This window comes from Diadema antillarum, unplaced genomic scaffold (genome assembly GCF_040938485.1).
Source record: "Diadema antillarum isolate AM-2024a unplaced genomic scaffold, OU_Dant_1.0 scf00000068, whole genome shotgun sequence".
Lineage (NCBI taxonomy): Eukaryota > Metazoa > Echinodermata > Echinoidea > Diadematoida > Diadematidae > Diadema > Diadema antillarum.
The window spans coordinates 428,670-452,323 of NW_027270957.1; the positions used below are offsets into that span (position 1 = coordinate 428,670).

General features: G+C 37.1%; 1 protein-coding gene across 1 annotated transcript; it reads left to right on the plus strand.

The window, feature by feature from the left end:
• The first annotated feature begins 220 nt into the window (after positions 1-220).
• Positions 221-21,045, plus strand: LOC139716616 (metalloproteinase inhibitor 3-like). The gene is made up of 4 exons (XM_071628143.1): positions 221-403; positions 18,741-18,980; positions 19,755-19,882; positions 20,418-21,045. Exons 1-4 carry the CDS (start codon positions 250-252, stop codon positions 20,643-20,645), a joined length of 750 nt encoding a protein of 249 aa, XP_071484244.1. The 5' UTR covers positions 221-249; the 3' UTR covers positions 20,646-21,045.
• The last annotated feature ends 2,609 nt before the right edge of the window (positions 21,046-23,654 follow it).

Here is a 23,654-nt window from a genome sequence, read left to right on the forward strand (position 1 = left end):
AGTAGACCGCGCCACTAGATGCAATTTGCTCTGACGGAAGGAAGGGGTTAAAAAGGAGCGAGCGAGAAAGAGGGAAAGAGAAAAAGAGATATCAAAAAAAGAAAAGACACACTGGATATTTACAACTTTTGAGCTCCCTGGGATTGGAAAGGAATAAACGCGCACAAACACAACAAACAAGATCTTTTTTTTTTTTTGGTAAGAGTGACGAAAGGAAAGGATCTTGGGCTGGTGGCTGTTTTTCTCGGGATGGAATTGAGGATTTCTAGCACGGTGATGGCATGGTCAGTGACAGTCTTCTGGTTCTTGGTCTTTGCGGTCTGTGGGGAGGATGCCAAGATTGCGGCGCAGCGCCTATGTATGCCGGAGCATCCCCAGCAGCAATTTTGCCGATCAGATTTTGGTGAGTGGCTTGGAATTATTGTTCTGCCATTTTTGTGGATGTATCATATTTCCATGGTAATCTCATCAGCCATATTATAAAGTGGATTGCTCCTAATACAATTGCCAGAAAATATCAGTGTCAAATTTCTTGATAATAGCTTATATGGATATCAGTTATAACAATTGAGTTTTCTCTTACTTTTAATGACTAATGGGTATACATTTCAAAGAGATGTTATTTGTTCAGGAAAGTTGAGTTATTTTCATATTGCGTCTTTATGTACTTTTTGAGATCAATCTTCTATTATAAACTTTACCTTAATCTATTCTCACATGTTCCTGTCAAGTTTGCTAAGTATGCATTTTATCAGCTTTGCCTTTACAGTGTTTAACATGTCTGGATTGTTTCACAAATATGTAACAATTCACACTGAATTACTATGACCAAAGTCCCTTACCATATAAATCATTATGTTCAGTATTTTGTCATAAAATCAGCAGAGAAAATGTTGCAATGAGATGATCATAAATTCCTGTGCAATGAAAAAGGTTGTTCTAAGTTTATTTGTCTTTACATTCAAAATAGCTGAATCTAATGGTCACTTACTCAGTTTCATTTTAAAAATTACATCTATTTTGACATCTATTTACCTTGTCAAAAAACTCCAAATTGTGCAAGTATGCTGCAGCACAAAGAGTGAAAATTATGACATAGATTCTTAGCAACATTTGGTTCCAGTTTGTTCAAAATGGAGATATAAATATTACTACACATTGTGAGCTGACACTTACTAACCCGTTGAAGGTGGGCTGATTTTGCCACAACATGCATTTCCCAAAGACACCTGCCCGAGTATACTCAGGACTCGTCCTCAATGGGTTAAAATTCACTCAATGATTTTTACTTGGTTTTTCAAAACAAATTTCAAAGTAAACCGAGCTAAAAATATGGGCAGCATCTACAGATACGGTTTTGGAACTGCATAGATTTACCACTGCTCATCAAATAATCATGCATACACGTATAATGACGAGCACATGCACACACATACACGCACACACAAAATGAGCTGTCACTGCTAGATTCTGTTTCATATGGCAGCTCACAATCATGTGCCTTACAAATGATTGACACCTCAACTATGACAGCTGGGAAGAAACAAAGAAAAAAGAAGTGAAATAGATAATAATCAGCTTGTAGTAAAAGCTGTAATTACTGTGCTTATAATAAATGACACCCCCTTTGTAAAATGGTGCTGTGAAGTGTGTTTCCTTACCTATGGCATGTGATTCCAAGGAAGTAAGCCACTACAAAATGTATTAATTTTCATAAAAGACCTCGTATCATTTCAGTAGATGGATAAGAATTCTTGATAGCACCTGATTTGGAGAAGCTATACTTATCACGGCAACTCAAACATCTCAGCAGCCTTATCACTATTACCTTATTCAAGCTCAGAGCAAATTCGAAACGAAAACAGAAGGTCCCCGAAAACAAATTTTCCCCTTGCTAATTATTCAATTTCATTCTTTCGTCCACTGAGTGGCAGTGTTCTTGCTGATAATTTCTACAAAGCGATGATTTCCTGCCATCCATCCCGGCTCCAAGTTGGAAGCACGTTGGGGCTTAAACAAGACAGAACATTGAATACCCCCCACCCCCTTTGCTCCCTAACCACCAATTAGCATCTTGCTGGTATTTAGGGCCCCGAATTAAGCACCCTGTCGGAGGCAATCATGTTTGTGGGTATAGCACTCAGTCAATGGAAGGAAACACATCATGGAGATAGTATGAGGTGTAAGTTTTCCCTATCTGACTATTTCACATATACCAGAGAATTTGGGACATCAAGAAAATGCACACACACACACACACACAAACTCTGGTATTATACAGACTTATGGAAATTGGTACTGAGAAATGAGAACTACTTTTATTTGAAAATACTTTAAGGCTATTCTAATATCTGACACGTGAGGTGTAGGTTTCCCCATCTAACTATTTCACGTATACCAGAGAATTTGGGACATAAAAAAAATGCACACATACACATAAACTCTATACAGATGTATGGAAATTGGTAATGAGGAAGGAGAACTACTTTTATTTGAAAATACTTTGATATTTTTCTAATATCTATCTGACACATGAGGTATAGGTTTCCCCTGTATCTGACTATCTCACATCTATCAGAGAATTTGGGAAATTAAAAATAAAAAAAAACTTCCCACAAACTCTATACATACAGATCTAATGGAAATTGGTAATGACAAACAGGAACTTCTTTTATTTGAAAATACTTACTATTCTAATATCTGATACATTAGATGTAGGTTTCCCTTATCTATTTTACATATGCCATAGAATATTGGACATAAAAAATCCCACAAACTCTTAAGAAATATATACTCGGGACCCGTCCTCAATGGGTTAAAATTCACTCAATGATTTCTAATTTGGTTTTTTAAAAGCAAATTTCAAAGTAAACTGAACTAAAAAATATAGGCAGCATCTACCACTGCTCATCAAATAATCATGCATACATTATACGTGTATAATGATGAACACATGCACACACATACACGCACACATAAAATTAGTTGTCATTGCTAGATTTTGTTTCCAATGGCAGCTTAAAATCATATTGCCTTACAAATAACTGAAGCCTCAACTATGACAGTTGAGAAAAAGAAAAGAAAAGAAGTGAAATGAATAATAATCAGCTTGCAGTAGAAGTTGTAATTACTGTGCTTATAATAAATGTAACCCCCTTGTAAAATGGTGCTGTGAAGTGTGTTTCCTGACCAATGACATATGATTTCAAGTAAGTAAATTACTTAAGTATGAAAATTACTTAAGTATGAAAATTGGTATCAAGAAGTAAACACTACTTTTAGCTGAAATGTTACTCGAGTATCTGACACACATATCTTGCAGGTTTATGATCTGTTTGTCATGCAAATAACCTGTGTTGCATAATATGCTTTAAATTCTTGTTTCTTTCTTTCTTTTTAACAATGAGAAAATCATTATACTGCCAGTATGAGGATTCTCTACTACCTTAGATATTTTTACATGCACTCACTTTGATTAAATATATTATTGTTGCTAAAAGCCTACTTTTGGACAACCCATTGAGGATGAGCCCCGAGTATACTCTGGCAGGTGTCTATGGGAAATGCGTGTTGCAGCAAAATCAGTCCCTTCTCAAAGGGTTAAAACTTTGTGACTGAAAAAAAAAATCAAAACTTCCTTGTACTTGTTTGAAGCATGTGTTGGTTTGGCTATTCAAGATAATTCAATGATACATGAAAAAGAGAGAAAGGTCATTGTCTTTGAAGTCCATTGATAGTAGATTTATATAGTTGCTGATATAGTTATAGCTGTTATAGAAACATTAGTAGTTAACAACCACAGACCACTGTCTAATTTTGGTATTCAAGTAAGGCATGACAAGTTAAATGTGACCCATTGACAAGTTACCATGATAAAGTCATACACATATAAGTTGACAAAACTGTTCTGTGAACAAGTGATCAGAAATTTGGTATCTGTTATCAACTCATATGATAATTGTCTTAAAATTTGACTTGCAGAATCATAAAATGTATTGAAATAATTCTTTTTTAAGATGTTCTATAAGAAATATATGAACATAGTGTTGTGATCTGACCTGTTCAGTTTAGATTTTAGGCACACTGCTACTGACCACATCCCATCCTTTAATTGATATTCACACACACACACACACACACACAAATGTGATATTGTAAATTTTTCATGGTGTGTTTTTGCTATAGTAGGATAAATGAAATGTTAGAAAGTCTAGGGCTTTGAGATTTTGTCAGCAGTTCATTTGGTTTATTCTATCTCTGAAGACTACTTAATCCAGCTACCTACTGGTGGCGGGGCAGGAAAGGGCTGAGTTATCCAGGGAGTATGGAGTCTAAGTGGGTGTGCATTCACTGTGCATTTACCATGAATTTAAGGAAGGAAGGCCAAGTTGCAATGTGGAATAAACAGATTTTTTTTTTTTTTGTTGCTATGGGGAGGGGTGGGGGTGGGGGTGGGGTCTATTTCTTTTTTTCCCAGCCTCATATCTTAGCCAAGTCTGTTTCATAGACCATACTCTGTAATATATTTGACCTTCTGGGCTTTATAACTATCTTCCTGGCATAGCATGTGTGTCTACACACAAACACACACACATGCACACTCAGCACACACTCTTACATAAGGCCAAGTGCACTTTTATGAATTAAATCACTCACTTGTACTTCAATTTGATTTGGCTCATCAAACGATATTACATTTTCTGGTAAGAATAAAAATTGTATATATTCTCCTCTTGTATGACCAATTTTCATTCAACAGTATTGAAAAAAAAAGAAGAAATACAGTAAATAAGATAAATGACATAGTATCAGATATATGGATAATTCTGAATTGAATATAAAGCTATTGGTGAAATCAAATCCAATGCCTGTCAATAATGGGCAGGAAGCCAGAAAGTTATGAGAAGTCAGTGACATTAACCCTTTATTTGCCTTGAGTACCGGTTGACACAGAAAACCTCATAGCATTGTACACACTGTCCAAAGTCCCTGCCACAGAAAGGGTTATGTGACCAGATCCAGAGCATAAAGGTACTGGTGAAGATTTATCGTTTCTTCTTATTTAGTTGTGCATTAGGCTTAGTGGATATGACTTGGGTTAGGACCACATAGAATTTCACAGAAGTCCCATCCATTTATGTACTGGTGTCTAGATTCTCAGTCATTTGTGGGTGTACCATCAGCTGACCCGAAGACCACTTTACAATATTTATGATAATGTTATATTATGAAAATATTGGTTGTCATATGTAATTCATGTAAACCTTTGTTATAACACTTAAGTGAAAAATATTGTCTTCTTTTTTCAATGACAACTTCTTTTGTATAAAAAAAGGTATGCCTAATGTATAAATTTGTTTTTCCTTTGCTCATTCTAGTAGCAATGTTTACATTGATAGCAATGAATTTTCTACACTTTGAAACATCAATGAAAACTTGAATTGTTGGTTGTATCCTTTACTGGTCCTAAGGTTTGAATTAATATTCAAGCATTTTATTTCTTGTTGAGCAATACTAGTGACACTGAGATATACTCAGGGAGAACTCACCCCAGATAGTTGTTAATGGTTTCTGAAAATCACATAATTTTCAATAAAAACTTAAAGTCATACTATACCACACAAATGTCAATGTTTGCAGTGCTATGATGTAAAATTATCAGATTTGAAAAGTCAGTACTTTCAGATGTAACAGTTTAATCTCAAAATCAAATATCACTAAAAAAGAAAATGGAAACTAGTTTACTTTAAACAGCTTTTTTGTTCCTTATTTATTAGGTATAAAATTCCATTCCATTAATGAGCCACAATTCCTGGGCCAAAAAAATGAAATTTTCATCATTTTGTCTCGTAATCAGAAAATTTGCCATTTGGAAGACAGACACTATACACAACAACCCTCAAATTTCTGCTGATTAGCATTGTTTGGAATGAGACATGGTTGGAGAGCTGGAGGGAAAGCATCGCAACAGATGCCAGGAAGTTGTTGATTTTACCGCGAAACACAAGCCAGATTACAAGGCGTGATTCACAGATAAATGTGAACAGAGCATAGAACCAAGAAACTGGTGGGGGGGGGGGGGGGTTGGGTTGAATGTGAATGACTTCAAAACACCTTTCTTGTTCTGCGCGGTAATCTGAAATCAAAACAGCGTCAATCTTCTTCCCAGGGTGAAAAATATCCTTGCCGATTGATGGAGTGAATGTTCGTTTTGAGACTCACCCACTAGGTGAATGAAACGAATATTCTGGAGAGATTGAGAACATTACGTGTTTATTGGTGTACCAGTGACTTAGTCAGAGATATTTAAAGCATAACTAGCAAAGTTGGTTAAGTTTACGCAAGTTGTAATTCTTACAAATAGTTCATACTATGGTTAGGGCACAACCATTTAAGCATAAATAGTGATGTCGGTTAGGATGATGAAAATTGCAATTCTTACAAGGACTCCATATTTAGGTTCAGGCAAAACCATTAAAGCACAAAAAACAATGTTGGTTAGGATGATGAAATTTGTAATCCTTACAAGGAGCCCATATTTAGGTTCAGGCAAAACCATTAAAGTACAAAAAGCGATGTTGGTTAAGATGATGAAATTTGTAATCCTTACAAGGAGTTCATATTTAGGTTCGGGCAAAACCATTAACGTATGAATAGCGATGTTGTTTAAGATGACAAAATTTGTAATCCTTACAAGGAGTTCATATTTAGGTTTGGGTAAAACCATTAAAGCATGAATAGTGATGTTGGTTAAGATGATGAAATTTGTAATCCTTATAAGGAGTCCATATTTAGGTTTGGGCAAAACCATTAAAGCATGAATAGCAATGTTGGTTTAGATGATGAAATTTGTAATCCTTATAAGAAGTCCATATTTAGGTTCGGGCAAAACCATTAAAGCATGAATAGCAATGTTGGTTTAGATGATGAAATTTGTAATCCTTATAAGAAGTCCATATTTAGATTTGGGTAAAACCATTAAAAGCATAAATAGTGATGGTGGTTAAGATGATGAAATATGTAATTCTTACAACGAGTCCATATTTAGTTTCAAGCAAAACCGTTAAAGCACAAAAAGCAATATTGGTTATGATGACGAAATTTGTAATCCTTACAAGAAGATAACGTCCATATTTAGGTTCGGGCAAAACAATTTAAGTATAAATAGTGATGTTGGTTTAGATTACACACTTTGCAATTTTACAAAGAGTCCACATTTAGGTTTGGGAAAAATCAATTGGTTTAGATATACTGTCATGTTTCCCATTTAGCTTGCGTGGTCACAGAAACCAAATTAATACTGACACACTGATGTGCAATATTGACACTATTTGACTTGATGACAAACAGAACAGAGGGCTAAAAATTGGCCCAAAATGGATCAAGAACAATTATCATTGTATTTTTCAGAATGTGATTATATATCTCTTGTCAGAGTATATGATATATTGTAATCTTACCAATAGTAATCACAATTCTCCTTTTGATAAGATCAATCATTTGATGAAATAACAATTAAAAGCCTTCAAAAGTAGTTGTTTCATTCAATATTTCTAGGAATGCCCTAAACGTTCATGAAATATTGCAATATTTGATGTGCAATCCCAACCGGTTTGAACTGCATTAATATCATTCAAAAGAGATCAAGCATGATCATTCCTCCCCAGTCTGGCATGCTTCTCTTTCATCTGAAATATGTCTGCTGACAAAGGCATGTCTTTCCTGTGAACTTCCCTCTCCCCTGCCATATCTCTGCTATACTTCACAATGGATTACCAGAACCCAACACTATATCAAGTATCAGGGACGATGTGGTCTTGAGCATCATTGCTTGAGATCAGACAATATCAGAGATGTGCAAGTACAAGTGTACTGGGCCATCCATTACACTAACTTAGCTGTGTCTCACTCTCTTGCATCTTCCACATGACAACATATGTGAGGTGAATGATAAAGACTTTTGAACTTTGCATCAATCACAGCAAAACAAGGGTTAATCGATGGGTTCTATAGAATTCATTGCTATATGGAATCAACTCATCCAAGACCAACTTATTTGCCACTGACAGATCAAAGTGTATTTTCGCACCATGTTAAAGTTAACTTTAAATGAGTAAAAACAAACAAACAGAAAGAAAGAGATTTTTTTTTTTTAAATAACAGGTAGAAATAACTTTGTATATGAATGTTGACAAATTTTATACTTTCACATATTTTTCACCAAAGAGTGATACTGGACACAATGATGCATGCAAATAAGGGAGATAACCATGAAAAGCTCAAAGTTTCAATTTATAGATGATGTTAGGATAGCAACTCTTAATAGAAGAGCAAGTTTTCGTAGCAACAGCCAAACAAGAAGCAGGATTCTTGACGTTACAATAACACTTCCCACTGCAGCAAATCTTGCTATCTTAGCAACTTCTTATACTGAAACATAAATTATGGCTCTGTACATTTCTAAAATCAATGTACAGTTATTTGTCAAGGGTTGTATTATAAATGTTTGTCATTCTTTTATCATCGGAGTTGGCAAACAGTTGCCAAAAAGAAAGTCATGGCATTCCCTACTGATGACATGAAGAATCTACAGGTGAAACAAATAAATCTGCTAAAGAAGAATTTTATCAATGAAAATTTGTCAAGCAATTGAAGAATGTTTTTTTGTATATTAAACTGATTACATTTAGTCTAGATAGTAACAATAATTATTCTTGTCCATAATAAAAAAAAAATGCCTCATGGTGCACTAGAGATTCCCCCCCCCCCCAAAAAAAAAAATTAAACCTAGGAGTTACTCTTTCCGTTTTCACAAGAAACAGATTACGTTCATTACTGAACATGGATCCAAGTACTTACAATTGTAATCTGCAGCAGAGAAATATATCATTTTGGAGACTTCAAATGCTGGCTATGACAAGCTAAACTTGAAACTTATTACGGGCAAGAGGAAATTACCTGAATTAGGTTGCCACTTGCGGCTAGGATCTAGTGTCCTGTTCTCTCCACAATCCAACAAGAACAACTTATCAAAACTGAAACAAGTCAATTTATCGCCATATCTCCCCCAAAATATGACGGACCGGGTCAGAAATTGTGGCATGCCTTGGTTCAACTGATCCCAAACTCTAGAGGATGACTGTAAATACGAAACCTTCTTTTACTCAAGAGATCCTTTTTAAGCATATATATTCTTTTTGATTTGGTTGAAAACAGGTAGAAGTATGAAGTTAAAATAATTAAGATGACAAATTTGTCTTTTTTTCAATAGCCGCTAAACTCAACTACAGCAATGCTTGAGGTCTATCAAAAGAAAAAGATGGAGTTGCTTCTGATATTTTTTTTGCCAAAAAATCAATGATAATTTTGCAGGTGTAGAAAATTCATCTTTCTTTATTCCTTCTATACGGATTTCATAATTTCACACCTGAGGAGTTTTGGTAATCTCACATTTCAAACTTTTGATCAGATCTTGTTTCTTACCTACACAATTCAGAACAAATGGACTGACAAAAAATAGACAAAAAAATACCAGGAAGTTCTTTTGGTGTACTGTTATATACCCAAGAGCACCTGAGACTCTTCAGAGGACAGAACATAAATTTGGGAATATATTTAACCTTGAAGCTACAATATGCACAAAGGAAAATGTGTAATTTCTCATTTATTGACAGTTCTAGAGCACAAAATAGTTATAACTGGTGAAGGGAGTGTGTTTAAAGTTTGTTTTTATCTACAAGAAATGAAAGCTTTAAATACTGTTAGACTACAAAGTATTTTATAATGTTTTGATATTATACCTAAAGGATTAGGAAAAGGGGTTAGGAAACAATGATTGTGTATCTTCTCCAATTGTCAGAGTTGAGGCTTCTAGCTTCGGAGCTTCGAGCATATGTGACCGTGCACCTCAAAACGAACATAAAGTCGCACACACTAATTTTGCGTGAGGACTGAAAATAAGTGAAATGGGTCAACTTAGCCGAACTTGACTTTTTCATATTTTCTGAAAGAGCGGGTCGTCTTTTACATTATGCTAAAATTTGGTATCATAAAACGGGCAGGAAAGTGTGTTTTTTAGCAGTTTATCTCGAACATTTTTGGTAGAATAGTGTGATTAGGTGTGTCTTTAGAATCCCTTTTTCATTTCTGAAAAACCTTGTCCACACTCTTCACCTTCAACTCTAATAACTTTTGAAAGGATAGTGCTACTGCTTTGAAAGTTGGCATCAATTACGGAGAGAATGTGTTAATGAAGCATGCTTAATTTCAGTTTAATCTGATAATTCCTTCATTGTTTTTACTCTGGTGGTTTACTTCCTGTTTTTTGTCCCATTCATCGCACAGCCAGCACGGTTTGGTAAAGATTAAGCGCTCGAATAGACACTGTACTTCAGAGCCTCTTTTCTCAGTTCACACTTTTCCTGAGTTTGTGCTTTCTTTCCATCATTTAGATAGGTTAGGAGAGTCCATTTGATTTGAGTTATACATCATTTTAAAGCTTAAAGTCTGCTCTTTCAGAATATGGTCTTAACTAAAAATTCATGTCTGGTGACTTTTTGTTTGTTTTGAGGTGCAGGGTCACATATGCTCCGTGGGCCGGAGGTTGCACTGTGTATACTGTATGATGGTGGAGTGGAAATCATACAAATTAGACTTAACTCTTAGCAGACCTGTTTTGACCATGGCTGTGCACTCTAATTTTCAAAATAAGAAAGTTGTTCCTCTTCCAAAAGTCAACCAGAGTACTCTCTGTATTGTTGGAAGTGTCTGCTCTTTTTTGAATCTTTGCCACTGTTTCTGAATGTAAAAGTAAACAGCTGTCATGGCTACAGACCCCTTTCAGTTGAGGATGGTGTCCACATGAATTAAACATCATTTAAAACACCTGTTCCAATGTTTCAATTTCTGATTGTTTGTGAGAATAGCAGGTGTTATTTTTTTGTTTTCTGTCACCTTCAGATAAAATGCTGGACAGGATGAGTGCACATTTTCAACACACATAATACAAAAGATTGATATCGAAGACAATCACATGCTTGTGGTTTAGCTGTGAACACTACCTGCTAACTTGTTTCTATTATTGTTATGCTACCACAGGAATTTTGATATATTGTAAAACCTTTCTATAATGGCCACTTAAGGGCGGACGTCCACTTGGGCGCGGACAGGCTCCGGAAGGGTTGCGGAAGCAAATTTTGTTATTTCGGCATCCTGTCCGCGACAGACGCGGAATAACTTTGTGAATCGGCTTGTCCTGGGACATTCCTAGGACTGTCCGCGGACTGTCCGCGGACTGTCCGCGGACTGACTGCGGACATTCCTAGGAATCACTCCGGAAGAGCGCGAAATACCTCGGAATATGCTAATCGTAGCCGGGCAGCGCGGAAACATCTAGGATTACACCAGGAATGAACGCGGACAATCAGGATGCCTTCCGGACAACACAAGTTAGGCGTGCGGACAAACTGCGGACAATACCAGGAAAATGGAAAGGTATAAATTTGGCGCTGACTTTGACTTTTCCTCATTTGACTGCTAGCCGTCATTGATGCTCCTTGTTGTGCTTCCGCAGTAGCGGCTGATATTATATTAATATGATTGGTCAATATTATTTGATAATAGAATGTGACCACCGATAGTCGAAGAATAGGATTGTCTGCATGTCGGCTGACGACTCATTTTTTTTTTTTTGATTTGTCTCATCTGGGAGAACAATTTTTTCTCTGCCTACAGTCACATGGATAATATTCGCAAACTTTTTGAACCATATATATTTATGTATATCATATATATATATATATATATATATATATATATATATATGTATATGTAATCATGTTGATGAGGTAGTCCACGTTTGGGCAAGATAAAAAGATAAGTAACAAAACTGCTTAGAGCTTACTAGCCTATTGTCAGTGAAGTGTAAAAATGGGGAAATACTTTTAACCTACTTCAATTTACTTTTTTTTTAGGGGGGGTTCAGCTGGGCTGTCAAATTGGACGATCGAGTTTATTTGCAACTAAAACAAATAGAGAAGAAAAATTATTAGGTAATAACAACTACGAAAATCATTCAGGTAAAGAATATTTCTGAAATGATTTGTGATGCTTAATGTGCACTTAAATATATACACTCAGCAAAAACAAAAGAAAGACAGAAATTTAACACTTTTTCGAGTTCATGATTTATTGCTTTTTCTCTCATTTCACTTGAATTTTGAAGTGACAGAAAATTCTTCATTTTCCTCCATCATCTTTAGCTTTCATTGTTATTTTGGGCTTCAAAAATATTACATTGTAATGAGACCACAGGTATATCTTTGCAATTGAATTCATGCTTTTTAGTGTGATGAATTTGTCTTTTGTTCTAATATGTTGTATCATTAGAAAGCATTTACGTATGAATAACAACTTGTTCATGTTTATATAATACATTAACATTTAGCCAAAAATTCTATGCTTTCTTTTTCTGAGTGCACTTCCACCTACTTTTGTGATTTTCAGCTGGGCTGTCACATGGGACAACATAGTTCGTTTGCAAATAAAATACGAAAACCACATAAAGGAAAATGTACTATAGTAAGTAATAGGAACCAGGAAAGTCACTCAGATGAAAAATAATTTCTGAAAAGATCAAATCAAAACAAACTTACTAGGAAATTAGGGGGCTGATTTCACTTCTTTCTGGTTGCTTTTGGCACAGTCTCTACTACCTTCTTCTTTGCCTTCTGGGACCGGAAATTCTTTAGATATACCTGTTCTTCATCACCAGACGAAAGGTGTGCCTGTGATGGAGATATTTGCATGGGGGCCTCGCCTCCCTTCTTGCTCATTTTGCGTTTCATTGGCATGACGGTCGCGGAAAGTGTCGACATTTTCGTGTCTCGATCACAAAATTTCCGCATAGGTTCCGGACACTTGCATATATAGATCCGCATCGGCTCCGCGCTGTCCTAAAACATTCCTGGTGTCTTCCGCTTTCATTCGGGAAGCTTCCCCACACCGCGGGATTCTTTCCGGAGCGTGTGCGGAAGGAGCGGAAGGGTTCCGGACAAGCGGGACATCCTCAGGACATCGTCAGGACAAGTCGCCGAAGGTGTCAGGAAGTTCATTTCCGCGTCCAAATTTTGGTCTCGATCAAAATTTGGACGCGGAAATTTTTCTCTCTCCCGAAGGTGCGGAAACGCCCGGACATGTTTAGGACAGTGAGCGGACACGTTCAGGAACGTGCGGACAGGTTCCCGAAGGAGTGCGGAATACCAAATTTGCATTCCGGGGCTTGTCCGCGTCTTGTCCGCGCCCTAGTGGACGCCTGGTCTAAGGGAGGCAAAAAAAAAAGGCCATTATAGACAGATGACTGCTATAGAAAGAGTCATTAAAATGGCTCTTTTTTTTGGGAGGGGGGGGGAGGATGTTTTTAGTGGCTGAATATGGCAGGTGGCCACTATAGACAGGTGGTTGCCAATTCAAGTTTGCCTGCACATATAAACACAAACAAATTCATGCTTTATACAACTCGTACATGATCTGGTATACTCTTGAAAAAAAAAAATCTCTCTAGTTGTAACAAAAAAGAAAGAAAGTAAAGATACAAATCTACAGACTTCAGCTGGATTACCAGTTTGATATCTAGTCTTTTAATCTGTGAGGTTTTATGTGTATTTTGGGTAGTTTTGCTTTCAATGTCATCACAAAATTCCTTCCTTCCTGAGTGACCATATCACTTATTTGATACAAGAAAATCAACAGCATATCTACTAGGACTTTTCTCTACTTATTTTTTATTTCTTTTTTTTTATTTTGGCTGGGGTAATGGGCTAGTGTAAAGATAAGATAATCACAATAGTGCCGTTTTTATTTCACTTTGGATCTATAGGATGTCGAGTTTATATTAAGGGGCACATAATGTGGGCTTGATCTTTTCCTAGCTGTATCCCAATATCAAAAAGTTGTTCGCAAAAAAAAAATCACGATGTTCAGACGTGACATAACCAGATTATCCAACACGTGTTGCTCGTCAGACTGTCCTGAAATAATTCGCATGTGAAGATTGTCTCGTCAAGGGCGTATGGCAGTTTCCATGACGCTACAGGAAAGAAGCTGCGTGCTTGGTGCTGCATCCCCACGTATCTGCCATCAGTTCAGAAACGATTATTGCGGTGATGATACGTCACATAAAAGGGATATATCTGTGCACTGTGATATTTGGAATGACAAGCAAAAATTGAATCCACACAAATGAATGTGGCTGACAATGAAAATGTCATCTTTTGTTACTCCTTCCTGTTCTCAATCTTCACAAAAATGAGAGAAAAATAATATCTACGACGCTATGCAGCAAGCGTAAAGAAAGAAACTTGTTCAAGTATCATGTATCATCCTTGTATGATACAAGATAGGTGAACAGAATCACATTTTTTTTTTCTTTAAAAATGCTTCATGCTTTGGAGGCGTGCCATGAATCTAATATGATGACATCATGCGACACATCGCATTACTTTCGATTTCAGTTAACAGGCAGGAGATAACCTCGACTTTTCCACCCCTTTCTTTTTATCAAACCATCTCAAGACATAAATGTCAAAGAGACATAGATAAAAAGGAACCAAATATCTTGATTTACATCTGAAAACGGATGTACTTCAAGCTTTGCGTCACCTACTTTGTAGCAATCGAAAAGCATGGATCACATTCAATAGATTAAAACACAGACAAGTTTCATCGGACACTGGAGGAAAAAAGAGTGCCCACCCCCACAAAGATACTACGATAGGGGAACAGATTAAGGCCAATTCTGTCTTCTGTTGCAAAAAAAAAAAGTTTAAGCACTGGAGGAAGTGCTCCCCTGAAGGTACCCCTTGCTGACTCACGCTTGTACCCAAACCGCCCTTTCTATGCTAGTGGTTGTCATGGGCAACGCAGCACTTTTTAGGAATGCTGTCTGTAAATGGCAGGTAGAGATAGCTACAATTCCCTTTCATTCTTAAGACTAATAGCTTTAAGTTTCAAATGTGCTCTTCTCTCCTGTGTTTCTGAAAGTTGAGTAAGCGCATAGATGCCAAAGGTGGCAGGGAGGTGAAGGGAAAAAGCACTCTCTGTTCGCACTGAAGACCATGACATTCAGACGGCAGGTTGTCTGATGACGCATGAAGAAGGTGATAAGTGCTGACATGATGTAAACAGAAGGAAAGTCATCCACAGCCAAACAGACATGTGAATTACTTGTAAACACAATCCCTCCTATAGAGTCAGTACGTGTGATGGAGAGTCAACGGATCACGGCACAGATATTGCTAACAAATGCGCACGCATATTCAACTTGATGATGTCATTGCCTCACAAATCTCCCATTATTTTCTATATGAAAATGTCATTAAATTTTCATTTTCTTCTTCTTCTCTTTAAAGTTATGAAATCATTATTCAGTATATAATGCCCAAGAACAATTTCATGAAAATAATTAAAAAAAAAAATTTCATGTGCAGAAAAAAGAGATATTCCAATGAAAAGACATGTATGCAACTAAATGGAAGTCTTGCAGGGCGATGACAGTATCGCCTCATATTACATGATCATGTGACTGCCACTGATGACACAATTATGTGACAAAAAAAAAAAAAATCCACATCATAATTGGTCTTGCCTTAATTACTGTTCTGTTTGCTTGATTTTATTCTGTTCATCAAAGTTTCACCCTAGTGACAAGTTGGGACTCTCATTTTAACCCATCAATCATTTTTTTTTTTTTTTTTTTACTATTCAGTATTATTGTTTCATGAGGTAGAATATAAGTTTATTTGAGTCTTTTAACCCGCTGAGGAAAGGCTGATTTTGCTACAACACGCATTTCCCATAGACACTTGCGCGAGTATACTCGGAACTCTACAGGTTAAAGGTTGAATGAAATATTCAATACAGTCATCTGTTGTTTATGCATAAGTGATGGCCTCATTTGCATCATCTCTGCTTTTGGTAAATTCTGTAAAATTTCCGTCTTATTTTTATATTTTTTAAAAAGAAATTCAGTTAATTCCATCTCATCATTCCAATATAGAACAGGAATGAAGCAGAATTCAGAGTTGCCAATTTAATGATAAGATTGCTGCTGCAAAAAAAAATTGCCCAGGACTTGATGGGTTAAATGAGTAGCACCTCCAGGGGGTAACAATGACTGGGTAACAGGTGTTCCTCCATACCTGCTCCATATAACCTGAACACAGGTGAAGGTGTTCTTTGCAGGTCTTGGGACCTGGGATGATGGGGGGGGGGGGGGGGGGTTACACTTGTATTAAAATGAAATACAGTTTTTGAATAATCACTTCAAAGAGTAACATGCACATTATGTTACTTTGATAATGAAAAGGCGTGCACATGGATATTAGCTCTTGAAAGATGAACAAAAGAAATATGATTATTGTATTTTATCAAACTGCCATGTGCATTCTCCTTGATGTGTCTTCACCATTACCACATAGAGGAGTCATCTCTATGATCTGTTGACTATAGTTTCACATTAGCTACTTTCTTTGTTATCATTTGTTCATCTATATGGTGGCATAAACTCTACTGGAGATAGAATGAGATGAGGAGGAGCTGGGGTGTGTGCTGGGGAGGGGGGGGGGGGTGGGTGGTTGGGTAGGGGAGTAAAAATATACTTGGTCTGGTCCAAGACCATGATACAGGAACTGTAGAATTAGACTTAATTGTGAGGCCAGGACACATGGTGGCTCCGCCTTGGTAGGACAGGACGTCCCTAATGGAAGCTGCAACATGTGGGTACTGATACGACTGGCTAATGGAAAGTGGAGTTGGGGCGGGTGGGTGGGCAGCAGGGGGGTGGGGAGTGGGAAGGGGCAGGCACATTGTCTAGCACCCTTCACACAGCTGACCTAGACATCCACCCGAGGGGATATGCATCAAGTATTCACAAAAGGTCAAAGGGTCGGGAGGGTACCCTGGACCATGAGGAGAGTAACAAGGTCAAGTCTGATGATCTCAAGATCTCAACATGAACATCCCAAGCTGATATTTCATGGGGGAATATGCTTCCTTAATCTCAAGAATCTCAACAGTGTGACCATCAACAATATCCACAGCAATACATGAGGGAAATCAAAATCATCAAAAATAGCACAGACATGTACCAAGGCTAGGCTACAAAGTGACAAATTAGGTCACCTACCCTTGACCATCAATTTCAGATCAGGCGTGTGCTTTATCAGATGTGACTTTGCATCAATAATACAACAAAAAGCACTGAATCAAAATTTGACTGCAGGTAGTATTTCACATTAAGAGGCTCCCAACTCTAATAACGTGATGTAGAAGTCATCAAAATTGGATGTTTCCAACCAGCTGAAATATGTGTCAGAAAATCTCACTTTTAAGGAGCATCAGGTTTGTGAAAAAGAACTTTAAAGTTGTTGGGTTTTTAAAGTCTACTGGAGTGTAGAGATTCAAACTTGACAGCAACCACTATGATACTGCTGGACTATCAGATTACTCTGAAAGTTTAGAGTATACTCGCTTAATAGCACACTCTATACATGTTTACATCAAAGATCAGTACAATTGTTGCCTGTTTACAAATTCACAGGGTCCTTATTTTCAAAAGTTATAGCACGAAGCTACAACATAAATTATGCAAGTGTTGCAGGTCCATCGTTACAGAGTTTTCAAGTTTACTTTCATCATGGTTCATGGGCAGAAAATATAGAAGAGTTATGTTAGGACTAGGAAACATGGGTATACAGAACTGTGCAAAACTCCCATTACACTAACTCATTCTTCTTCTTTTCATTTTTTTTTTTGCCGTGTGTGTGTGTGTGGCCTAAATTTAAGGTATATATGTAGGGATTACTCATTCAGAAAACGCCAAAACTTTGACCCATTATCTATTGATCCATGACTTGTATCTCCATGTCTTCTGTGGGTTTAGTGAGGCATGGTCACATCTATTCCATGGTTCTGTGGCGAGCGCTCTCTCAAAGAGACGAGAAGACATACAGGAATGAGTTTTTTGATTGGAGTGAGGTATAAGAGGAGAGGAGGAAGGGGTTAATTTAAACATCATCCACTTAGTATCTGTGGGATTTCCCATTCATGTACTCCCATAGAGTTCTTTAATCACAACATCCATTATCATTCCCATCGCCTCGCATATCACCCATCCATCTACGCCGGCTGACAATTTTCCACCCTTGATACCATCGGAGAGGGAAGAACGTTATCCAGATTGCAGCGATGATGAGTCAAAATAGTAGCAGAGATTTTGACGGGCTTCAAAACGTGTCTAATCCCAAAAGACTGAAGTCCTTCCAAAGTTACAAAACTGTGTCGTAGTGTGACCTCTTCAGAATTATCATCTTAATCCAAAAATAGAACATTTGATAGAATAAAACAGAAAAGTGTCTTTCATCCTTACTGTAATATTTCATTCCTTGTGAGGTCGGATTCAGTTCCCGAACACTTTGATGAATTTCAGACTGCAAAAGATTTCTGCTTTATAATTACATTTCTGACACATATTCTTTATCATGCTTTGGGTTACAATTCTTACAGACAATGAAGTAATTTTTTTTTTTGCAGACAATTTTAAACTCAAACTTTTACAAAACTACATTTTCTTATCCTATGACATCCAATCTGCATAGAAATTCACTATCCAGTGCTGCATTTTGTAATAAAGTAACAGTTTAATTTGTTATTGTTTTTGTGCTTTATCTCTTTTGTGTCTGCAGTTGTGCGCGGAAAGATCCTCGGGAGGCTAAGCATGTCTGACCGGGTGGATGAGGGAGGGCACGATATTGCTCCCCTGGACATTGAGGATGGGGTGACTGCTTACATCGTCAAGGTGGAGCGCATCTATAAGGGAGACGGTGAGATGGGGCTCCACCGGCATGTGGAGGCGATGATGCTGAGACACGATAAAGGGTGTGGCCTCCCGCGCCTCAGGAAGGGACATGTCTACATCATCACAGGTGAGTTGGTTTTGACCTGTGTCATGTCTGCAAACGGTAATCCCCCCTGATGAGCCCATGCTTGACATCACTGGCAGTTATGATCCCTTATACACTGTGAACATTAACCTTCTTCTCTTTCTCCTATTTCTCCTCCCACTCTTTTCTCCCTTATTTCACTATTATTATATTGTATTTGGGGTGGGGTTGGGGAGAAATCAGCTGGCATTTGCTGTCAATATATACTACATGCTATGCAGATTTGTAAACCAGTCTCAGTATTTACAATCAGAAAAGGAAAAGTTATTCTGTCCCTTAACTTCTTCCCTCTGTTAACATAGGCCTATGGATGAGTTATCTAGTACTCAGGTATTAAACTCATCACTCAATGTCTGTTTTAAAAAGAAGGAAACACATATCCCATTCCCTTTCCTAGAAATCACAATTTATTTCGTAGTTGCCATGGAAATGGAGATATTGATAAGAGCAATGATCATTATCTGACTTTTGCAAAATACATTAACAATTAGCTCCTTCTTCAAATTCTTGGTTTGCAGTCTACAAACTGAAGAGAACAATCTGAATAACATTAGAGGTATCCAAGCTGTTGCATCCAAATTCTTGCAATTCTCCATAGAAAAGACAATGGACATCCCACTCTGGTATGCAATGGCTTAAAGAAAGTATACAGTATCTAATACAAACTGGAATGAAATCACATGGTGTTTTTGCATGTTTTTGATCTGAAGAATTATCTTAATCCTTCATTCCATCTTTCATTATCATCTCATTCAGGAACGTGGGATGAGACAGGCCGCTATAATGTTGGAGCTTGCGACTGGGTGATCGAGTATGCAGATTTGACCAAGATGCAAAAACAAGGAGTGCGATATCTGTACAGACAGTACTGTGATACTTGTCAGGTAGGATTTCAGAATTATTGTGCAATGCAAGGGGCATTTCATCAAGCGTTATGTCAGATATCTTTTTTTTTCTGACAAACTGTTATAAGCGACTGAAATCCTTGTATCTGATTGGCTAAGAGCAAATTTGTCAGAAAAAATATCTGACTAATGCTTGCTGAAACGCTCCTAGTTCTTGGTATCGCCCATGTGGAAGGGTACAAAAGGGGAATTAAGGCCATTTTGTTCCGAAGAATTTACTGTAGTAGTTTTTTGTTTTAAAGTACAGATCTTTCTTAATTTTAAAAACAAAATAGGTTCAAACAAAGGTCAGTGATTGTGATATGCTAATGTAACTTCTTAACCTATACTTCAAAAGCATTTAAGGAACAATGCAGCAAAGAAGTGCCTGAGTGCAACAGGGTCATATTTGTACATACATAATTTCAAGGGACATGGTACATTTGCTCACAGGATGCTTATACCGACTTAGAACCTTCGACACCATTAATGTAATCTCCTTAACTTTTATCTTTATCTTTGTCTCTGAACACAGATCAGCCTATGCTTCAGCGGCAACTGCAAGCAGCAAAGCACCAGCATGTGCCACTGGGATCTCTCTGGGCTGCGCTACGATGACGATGACTGCGAAGCCAAGCACTCGCGCTGCATCCGCTTCGGCAACGGCAACTGCGGCTGGTACCGGTCATTCAACCTCAAGGGTTGCTACCGGAATCGCATGCTGATGCGGCAGAACAGAGTCAAGAAGGCAGCCAAGTCCTAACAGCCCAATCAACTTGAGCAACATGGACAATATACACATATGCAAGAGAACATTTGATTTGTTTTGTTTTAATAGTTGTCAAGGCAACTGAGACAATGGTGAGAACAACCATGCGATATTTGCTACATGCAACAGAAGGCGGCCAAGTTCTAACAACCCAAGAAGTGGTACCTACTTGAGCAATGAGGACAATACACACGCGCATGAGAACATTTGATTTGTTTTGTTTAATAGTTGTCATGGCAACTGAGACAATGACGAGAGCAACCACGCGATTTTTGCTATATGCAACAGACGGCGGCCGAGTCCTAACAGCCCAAGAAGTGGTACCAACTTGAGCAACGTAGACAATATACATGTGCAAGAGAATGTTTGATTTGCTTTGTTTTAATAGTTGTCATGGCAACTGAGACAATGATGAGAGCAACCATGCGATATTTGCTATGTGCAACAGAAGGCGACCAAGTCCTGACTACAGCCCAAGGAGGGTGACTAGCAGTAGTCAGCAAATGGTATCAACTAGGCACATTGTGCCATACGCTTGAAGGAATGAATGCTTAATGCAACATGATTTGAATAGGAAAAAAAGAGCAAATGGCATGGCTGGGGAATGCAATTCACGTTGAATTTGAATACCCCCTCCCCTGGTGGTGGAATGGATTTGTCTTTTGACTGTGAGTCAATGTCAGTGGTCAATTAACTTACTGACGGATAAGGTAGTGCATTAGCACAAAAGAAATGGTATTCAGTATGCAAATCTCTTACAATTCCTATGCCAAATGCTTTAAAACATTTACGAATTTTGATTCAAAGATTTATACTTCTAGATTTACTTGAAGACCTGTGTTCTCCCAAATATTGATAAGACAAATATTAGAGTAATCGATCCAACTGATCTATATTTAACGACATGAATATAGAGTACCAAATTTCTTCTATATTGAAAATGTGTCTGTATGATTGGTCATAGAGGCAGTTTCAATAAAGGTATAAACTAGTTTTCATTCCTTGAGAACCATTTGTAACCTATCGCATCAACTTAGTGAAAACATGAAATGAAGAGTTTTATCCTTACAAGTGTGTGATTATGAAAGACCTTTGTTTCCCTTTGATTTGTAATTAGATTTTTCTTCTTCGTAAAATAATCTGTATACGGATATCAGTTTTTCAAAATTATTTTAGTAGCATCACTTCAATACTTTGTAGATATATTGTATGTCCAGAATAGTTTACCAGTGTTTTACAGTGATTAGTAGTTTGAAGATGAAACCTTACAATTTTTGGATTCATTTAGATTGTTTTACTCTGAAGCGCAAACCAAACTATGAAATTATGAAACTTCTAAGCCTACCATTCCACTTAAGAAACTGAAATAAAGTCTGCCCCATTACATTACTGTAACTGTATTTCAAACTATGTTTCTTATATCCTTGTAGAAGTAGGTCCTATCATAGAGTATATTCTTGCTAACGTTAGAAAGATTCCCAAAGCTGATCCGCCAATATCTTATTTCATCATTATATTTAGATGCTCCTGTAGAAAAATAAAATGCTGAGACAAATGCATATTAACAACCTATGAAAAGGCAATATCCTAAACAGTGCACAAGCTTTCATCCTTTAATATGTGTAAATGTTTACACAATGTATGTGCCCAGGAACTGAGCTTTAACTTGCCATGCTTTTTCAGCAGCATTCAGATAATTCCTTTAAAACTTGACCTATCTGTGAATTAGCTAGCTCACTCAGGCATAACAATGTGTCTCAGTTAAACAAGAAGGCCACAGTAATTGGGTCATCTCTATTCACTGGCAATTAATTTCAAGACATCCACACCAGTTAGTGAAGAAAGCATAGTAAGGGTTGAATTAAGCCGTTTCCTGCACAGTCTGAAACCCCCACAGACTTTCTACAGGATCCTAGATGCTCCTAATAGTAAGGTAATAGTAAGGGGGTTAAGCTTTACTATAAGCTTTAAAACTGAAACCATGCTTGTAACATACAGCCATATATATAGTGCTTTATATTCTTGTCCCTATTTTTTCTTATGCAGATTTCTTATCTGTGACAAAAATGTGATGATAGAAAAAGAAAAAAAAGACAAGAATTGGAAATCAAATGAGGTACTATGCCAATTATTATGTGTCAATTTGTTAATATAAACTGTCAATATCACACTGCCTGGAAAGCAAGTGTGATTAATTTTTCTTCCAAATGTGGTGAAATTTCTTGAATATGGCAGATGTAAGGGAAAAGGCTGATTGATCAAGATGTGAAAGAAATAATGCCTGATCCATTGTTAGGGGTCTGAAACATGAACTATCCTTCTTAGACTATGATCATTAGCAAAGTCTGACTCAAATCTGTTGCTGAAAATTGTTTTATATGATTTCAATTGATAGATTTCCAGTGTCAACTCACAAAATACATATTTCAATACAGTACGATGGAAAGTATCCTTTAAGCAGTTTTGTGAGATTTGCTAAATGATCATGATTATTGAATCAGTACAAATGTGTGTTTTTACATGCCCCTCTTTGCCCTAAATGTGGCAAAAATTCACATCATTATAGTGGATATACACACATGTTTTGTGCGTAAATCTAAAGTAGATTATTACTGACTATGTGAACAATTAAATGTCTTTCTCTGTAAAAAGCAAAATAGATTTAAAAACCAAAAGAATACAGGTTGGTAGTGTATAGATTTCCAAGCGTACAAAAACATTCAAGATGAAAAAAATATAGTGATGAAGGTTAGATATTCCTACAATACTTCCTATTAGACATAGCATAGATTTTTTACAAGTTAGAAAGACATGAAACAATCTTTAATTGATCCTAATATTGTGTGGCAATCTTTCTATACACATGTATCTTTTTGCTTGCTTGATAATGCCTAAGAGTTACATGCTGATGCGAATGTTATGTAAGCAGCATGATTAGGATTTTATGGAATCTCGGGGGGGGGGGGGGGGGGGGGACAAAACTGTGTGATGCTTTTGTCCAAT

Bases quoted from the DNA above. Each gene is read 5' to 3' on its own strand.
- LOC139716616 (XM_071628143.1), top strand. From the start codon at position 250: ATGGAATTGAGGATTTCTAGCACGGTGATGGCATGGTCAGTGACAGTC. The intron at 18,981-19,754 runs GTGAGTTGGTTT...CATCTCATTCAG, and splicing joins ACATGTCTACATCATCACAG to GAACGTGGGATGAGACAGGC. The intron at 19,883-20,417 runs GTAGGATTTCAG...CTCTGAACACAG, and splicing joins AGTACTGTGATACTTGTCAG to ATCAGCCTATGCTTCAGCGG.